We start from the raw sequence: 7,500 nt of genomic DNA, 5'->3' as shown, positions 1-7,500 counted from the left end.
TTTAGAGCATTTCACTGAAGTAAATTTAGAGCATTTCACTGAACTAAATTTGGAGCATTTCACTAAACTAAATTTAGAGCATTTCACTGAACTAAATTTGGAGCATTCCACTAAACTAGATTTAGAGCATTCCATTAAACTAAATTTAAAGCATTCTACTGACCTAAATTTAGAGCATTTCACAACTAAATTTGGAGCATTTCACTGAACTAAATTTAGAGCATTTCACTGAAGTAAATTTAGAGCATTTCACTGAACTAAATTTGGAGCATTTCACTGAACTAAATTTAGAGCATTTCACTGAACTAAATTTGGAGCATTCCACTAAACTAGATTTAGAGCATTCCATTAAACTAAATTTAAAGCATTCTACTGACCTAAATTTATAGCATTTCACAACTAAATTTGGAGCATTTCACTGAACTAAATTTAGAGCATTTCACTGAACTAAATTTGGAGCATTCCACTAAACTAGATTTAGAGCATTCCATTAAACTAAATTTAAAGCATTCTACTGACCTAAATTTAGAGCATTTCACAACTAAATTTGGAGCATTTCACTGAACTAAATTTAGAGCATTTCACTGAAGTAAATTTAGAGCATTTCACTGAACTAAATTTGGAGCATTTCACTGAACTAAATTTAGAGCATTTCACTGAACTAAATTTGGAGCATTCCACTAAACTAGATTTAGAGCATTCCATTAAACTAAATTTAAAGCATTCTACTGACCTAAATTTAGAGCATTTCACAACTAAATTTGGAGCATTTCACTGAACTAAATTTAGAGCATTTCACTGAACTAAATTTGGAGCATTCCACTAAACTAGATTTAGAGCATTCCATTAAACTAAATTTAAAGCATTCTACTGACCTAAATTTAGAGCATTTCACAACTAAATTTGGAGCATTTCACTGAACTAAATTTAGAGCATTTCACTGAACTAAATTTAGAGCATTCCACTAAACTAAATTTAGAGCATTTCACTTAACTAAATTTAGAGCATTTCACTGAGCTAAATTTAGAGCATTTCACTGAACTAAATTTGGAGCATTTCACTGAACTAAATTTAGAGCATTTCACTGAACTAAATTTAGAACATTTTAATGAACTAAATTTAGAGCATTCCACTAAACTAAATTTAGAGCATTTCACTGAAATAAATTTAGAACATTTCAATGAACTAAATTTAGAGCATTTCACTGAGCTAAATATAGAACATTTCAATGAACTAAATTTGGAGCATTTCACTGAACTAAATTTAGAGCATTCCACTAAACTAAATTTAGAGCATTTCATTGAACTAAATTTAGAGCATTCCACTAAACTAAATTTAGAGCATTTCACTGAAATAAATTTAGAACATTTCAATGAACTAAATTTAGAGCATTCCACTAAACTAAATTTAGAGCATTCCACTAAACTAAATTTAGAGCATTTCACTGAAATAAATTTAGAACATTTCAATGAACTAAATTTAGAGCATTCCACTAAACTAAATTTAGAGCATTTCACTGAAATAAATTTAGAACATTTCAATGAACTAAATTTAGAGCATTCCACTAAACTAAATTTAGAGCATTTCACTGAGCTAAATTTAGAACATTTCAATGAACTAAATTTGGAGCATTTCACTGAACTAAATTTAGAGCATTCCACTAAACTAAATTTAGAGCATTTCACTGAAATAAATTTAGAACATTTCAATGAACTAAATTTAGAGCATTCCACTAAACTAAATTTAGAGCATTCCACTAAACTAAATTTAGAGTATTTCACTGAAATAAATTTAGAACATTTCAATGAACTAAATTTAGAGCATTTCACTGAAATAAATTTAGAGCATTCCACTGAACTAAATTTAGAGCATTTCACTGAACTAAATTTAGTACATTTCACAGAACTAGATTTAGAGCATTCCACTGAACTAAACTTGGGTTATTCCACTAAATTTAGAGCATTTCACTGAACTAAGGTTAAAACATTTCACTGAACTACACTTAGGTCATTCCACTAAATTTAGATCATTCCAGTGAACTAATAAACTTGTTTTTCCTTCAGGAGAACAACACAGCCTCTATATACGAAGTTTATAGCTTCACCGATAACAAGGATGACCTTTGGCTGGAGATGGGCCAGTGGCAGGCTTCAAGGGGCGTCTCCCTCAGACACTTTCCAGGAGAAGCCCTTCGGGACTTCCAGGGGCACACCCTTCGAACGGCTTTTTTCCCTGTAAGTAGTGAAGGGAATAAGTCATTTTCTTATAGTATTTTTTTACTTGGAAATTTGTAATGTTTTTGTAAATTTGTATTTTATGGGGAAATCTATTATTATTATTATTATTATTATTATTATTATTATTATTATTATTATTATTATTGTTGATATTATTATTATTATTATTATTATTATTATTATTATTATTATTATTATTATTATTATTATTATTATTATTATTATTATTATTATTATTATTATTATTATTGTTGTTGTTGTTGTTGTTGCTGTTGTTGTTGTTAGCTAAGCTACTACTCTAGTTGGAAAAGCAGGATGCTATAATCCCAAGGGCTTTATCAAAAATAACCCGTTAAGGAAAGTTATAATAGCATATTTTAAGAACAGTAAAAGCATTTAAATAGACATTTCATAATTAAACTATAAAAATAGAGTTATTTCAGCCATTCAACATAAAAACATTCGTTGCAAGTTTGAACTTTCGATGTTCCAGAGAACAATATATGACTATTGGTTGCCATATAATCCTAGAGACGGATAATTACTTATATTTATGTTTTAATTAAGAGTAATTCCCATGTGATTTATTTCAGTACGCTCCTTACATCATGATGGGCAAGAAATGCCCAGACTCGACGTTCTTATATGGCACAGAAGTATTCCAGTATGATCCAACGTGTGTGTCTGGTCCGCCTAAGTAAGTAGTGTATGATTATTCTAAGTAAGTATGTTATATATCCCTAAATGTACGCAAGTAGGCTGTCATTATGTCCCATGTAAAACAAATGTCTTGAAATATGCAGGATGTCAGCGGTGGAAGAAAACATCATGACATAACCTAATGAAATGTGATGTCATAGCCCAAGTGTTTTAAAAATGGATACTGTTTGTGTTAGGTAATTACGTAATATTTTCTGGGAAAATACGTCATAACTTTAGCTAGTGACTTACGTGTATGTAATTTATAACTATTTTTAGGAAAGACAAAGTTACCATTTTTTCCCGTAGACAGTTTCCACAAATCAATTGTCTCTCTGGAAACATGTGGCAATTATTATTGGGTGGAGCTTTGATTTACGTAAAGAAGAAGAAGAAGGGTGATTTTTTTTTTACAATTTACCTGACATTAAGCTGAAGCTATTGATTTTATATAAAATTTATTTACTTCTTAATCTTTTTATGTATTTTATTATCGTATTGATTAAGCACAACACTTTAGAGGCAATAGACAAATGAAAACACAAAATTTAAAAGCCTCTTTTATGTGTAATTACAAATCATTCAAAAGGTAAAAAATTGGGCTTGAGGTAGAATTGAGATGGATCGATCTACAAAATTCGTTGCTTCTAAGCTGTCTGCGTTGCCGATTCAAGTTAATTTGCATTCACGAAGGCTTCTGAAGACCCATGCTATGATATATTGCTTTACTTCAAACGTGGAGTCACGGAGGCTTCTGGAGACCCATGCTATGATATATTGCTTTACTTCAAACGTGGAGTCACGGAGGCTTCTGGAGACCCATGCTATGATATATTGCTTTACTTCAAACGTGCAGTTAGGCCAATGATTATTGGTCATTTAGTATGTGGCAAAAACGTCTAGTGATAAATTTAGTCATTTTATTAGATTTATTATTTGGTAATTTCAGTAAACCCATGATTCGGTAGTTTTAGTTGACCTATCTGCCTTTGTATTTTCATGACTAATATTAATTCAACAGTTTAAAACATCCTGTATTTAAGTATAAGCATTTATTGTCCAAATTTACCATTCTTCTTTTCCACCATTGTCCCTACATTAAGGGGTTGGTTGCAATTGGTGCACTCTCTCCAGTGCCTTCTATCTTCCACCAAACCTCTTCTCTCCATATCATCCTTCACTTCATCTCGCAATCTAATTTTCTGCCCTTCATCTTCTCCCCCTAACAGGTTCCTCTCAAATCCTCATCACTTACTCCCCACCATCCATCCTTAATACATGTCCACACCATCTCAGTCGTGACACTCTTATTGCCCCCCCCCCCCCCCGTAATCCTTACTACACCTGCTATCCAGTGATTATTGACCAAATTACCATTGTTACCCGTCTATTTCCACAGGCATTCCACTGTGAAGGAACTGTATGTAGGATACCTCATTGACGTGATGGAAACTTTGGCCGAGAGCCTCAATTTCACGTAAGAGTCAGCTATAATTTTCCATATCTTCGTTTTTGTTTTTCTCTTAAATTAATATTATTTTCATCAGTGAAATATATCCTGATTAGACTTATATGACTAAAGATACAGTTAAATAGCATTGCTTAAATCTTTGATGGATCACGGCATAATAATATAGATTTATAGTCAGTTGTGATAGAAAATTAATACATCTTGCAAAACTACTCATTCAAGTAGACTTGTTACTGCTGCTCGCAACAGACACTAAAAGGTCTGGTGCAAGTTTCTAGTCACTGGTCACTACAGAATGGCCTTTGACTTTCATTCTCTCTTATTTTTCAGATACGAACTCGTGTTACCGAAAAATGAAAGTGATTATATTTTTGGAGTCGGTGAGGAAGATGGTTTTAAAGGACTAGTTGGAATGGTTGTCAGAAAGGTAGGGGTCTCTCTCTCTCTCTCTCTCTCTCTCTCTCTCTCTCTCTCTCTCTCTCTCTCTCTCTCTCTCTCTCTCTCTCTCTCTCTCTCTATCAAGCTGTGCTTATCAGGGGCACCCATACTAGGCTGGTTTGCTGCGAGTGATCAGGCTGAAGTCTCCCACCATCAGCAATCTGCACTGGCCAGCATGGTGATGAAAATGATTAAGGACATGCTTGAGGGCTTTGTCTTGCAGTGAACTAGAAACTTCTGCATTTATTATTATTATTATTATTATTATTATTATTATTATTATCATTATTATTATTATTATTATTATTATTATTATTATTATTATTATTATTATTATTATTATTATTATTATTATTATTGTTATTATTATATATAATTATATATATATTATATATATGTATATATATACATACATATATATATATACATATATATATATATATATATATATATATATATATATTAATATATATATATATATATATATAATTATATATATATGTATATATATATATATATATATATATATATATATATATATATATATATATATATATATATATAGAGAGAGAGAGAGAGAGAGGAGAAGAGGAGAGAGAGAGAGAGAGAGGAGAGAGAGGAGAGAGAGAGAGAGAGCCAGCTAGTATAGCTATATTCATAACACTTGCGTATATCTTGAAGTTTTCCTCTCATCCCAACAGGAAGCAGAGATAATCTTGTCAAGCTTGGGTTATACCAGAAGTCGATTAAAGGTAATCGACTTCTCCACAAACATCGACTATTTCGAACGAAACCTCTACATTCGACAAGGAGCTACGCTTTCGACCGTAGGGTGAGTCAGAGATAGAGAGAGAGAGAAAGAAAGATATAGAATAAAGAAACACAGGGTAAACATCAAAGATTCTTGTTCATTTGCTTGTTTGTCTTTTTTTAACCAGATGGGGTACATACGCCATGTCGTTTGACAAGTGGACTTGGCTGAGTACAGTCTCCCTCCTGATTTTAACGAGCGTCGTCTTTTGGATATCGATGGGAATAGAACGCAACCCGCCAGAAGACACCGTCAGGTTTCGAGACATCTTGTTCATGTTTTTCAGTTGCACCATGCAGCAGGGTATGTATATTTGTGTGTTTCTGTGTATGTGTATGTCTGTTTTAAAATGTTTGGCATGTCACACAGACTGTCCAACTTACTGAACTGTCTCGCTGCCATATGTTAGGCTTGCTTCACATGAGCGGATTTTTTTCCGTACGGCAATATTTCCACATGTTAGAATGTGAAAAAGGATGTCTTCATTTGAGCAGTTATTTTCTGTATGGGTCGTCTGCGCACTTATTTCAGTGTTCGAGTTGGAGGATGTAAAGAAGAGAGGGGTCTTTGTGTATATAATATACAGGGTGCTAAATGTGTCATGATGTTCTGTAAAATGTAATCATATTCATGGTGTACCTCTGCTATTATAGTGTAGTGTATAATAATAATAATAATAATAATAATAATAATAATAATAATAATAATAATAATAATAATAATAATAATAATCAGTAGTGAGATAAATCATATCAATCACTGAAAAATAGCAGAAGACGAATGCCTACCCTCTATAACCGCTGAATCATACTACCGCACGGAGAAAAACCTCCCTTTAGAAGGGTGCCATAAACTTCTATAGTATTCAAAACCGCCTGGTACCGTGTGGATTAGCAATGTATGCTCTTAATAAATCACTACCTTCCGGATACTCATTGATCTGCATCGATTTCTAATCCGGACGGACAAAACCGTACGGATTTGATCCGCTCGTGTGAAATGGGCCTTAATTCATAGGTTTCTTGGATGCATTTCCTCTTAAAAAAATATCAGTTTGGTTGATGATAACAGTAGGCCTGCAGTTCTTACAAATTGTCGGATAAATTCATGAAAACACTTCAATGGCAATGGTTCTATGGAAAAGAAGATTTTGTTCTAGAAGATTAATGGTAATGCTTCTCTAAAAGAAAATTGGTAATGTGTGTCTAGAAGAACATAGCTAATATTTCTCTAGATGATCATCAATGATGTTTCTCATTAAGTATTTTAATGTACGTCAAGGAAAGACGCCGTAAAGATGTTTTTTTTTTTTTTTTTTAAGAAAAAAATAAACCATACTTTTTACAAGAAACAATACAAAACTTTACCACAGCCTCTTCTTTCCTATAAACCCTAACCAGGAACCCCAAATGTCATCGAATCCTACCGTGGAAGGACGGTCGTGTGGCTCTACTGGTTCTCATGCGTAGTTCTCTACGCTGCGTACACGGCTGTGCTGACGTCCTATCTAACCGTCAGCACTGAGAGCTTGCCTTTCACCACGCTACAGCAGGCCGTCGAAAGCTTTCCCGAGTGGCAGGTCGGCATCTTGGAAGGAACATCCTTAAGACAACTAATTAATGTAAGTTTTACTTCTCAGAAGAGTCATTTTTAAGTTGAATTTATTTATTTACTTTAGTAAAGTACTCCACTATTTACTCATTTCATTTAGCCTATCTCTAAGGCTCAAGATGATTAAGAATTAAGGGTCTTCACTAGTTGCCAGTGCCATGATTGCTCTCCTTTGGGTCTGAGATATCCAGCTGCTAAGTAAACTAAAGATATCTTTATACCTTCAATGATAA

At 33.0% G+C, this 7,500-nt stretch overlaps 1 protein-coding gene across 3 annotated transcripts in view; it reads left to right on the top strand.

Moving 5' to 3' along the window:
• LOC137622863 (probable glutamate receptor) overlaps positions 1-7,500 on the top strand; it is a 13,974-nt gene that overhangs the window by 3,772 nt on the left and 2,702 nt on the right. For 2 of the 3 annotated variants that reach the window (XM_068353437.1, XM_068353439.1), the window contains exons 3-9: positions 2,064-2,234; positions 2,831-2,934; positions 4,336-4,413; positions 4,738-4,834; positions 5,547-5,677; positions 5,784-5,959; positions 7,057-7,277. In XM_068353437.1, the coding sequence (XP_068209538.1) occupies positions 2,064-2,234; positions 2,831-2,934; positions 4,336-4,413; positions 4,738-4,834; positions 5,547-5,677; positions 5,784-5,959; positions 7,057-7,277 (978 nt within the window). The remainder of the gene's footprint in view (positions 1-2,063; positions 2,235-2,830; positions 2,935-4,335; positions 4,414-4,737; positions 4,835-5,546; positions 5,678-5,783; positions 5,960-7,056; positions 7,278-7,500) is intronic. The other variant, XM_068353438.1, reaches the window with a different exon arrangement.

This window comes from Palaemon carinicauda, chromosome 29 (genome assembly GCF_036898095.1).
Source record: "Palaemon carinicauda isolate YSFRI2023 chromosome 29, ASM3689809v2, whole genome shotgun sequence".
Classification (NCBI taxonomy): domain Eukaryota; kingdom Metazoa; phylum Arthropoda; class Malacostraca; order Decapoda; family Palaemonidae; genus Palaemon; species Palaemon carinicauda.
This window is presented reverse-complemented; position numbering and strand designations above follow the sequence as displayed.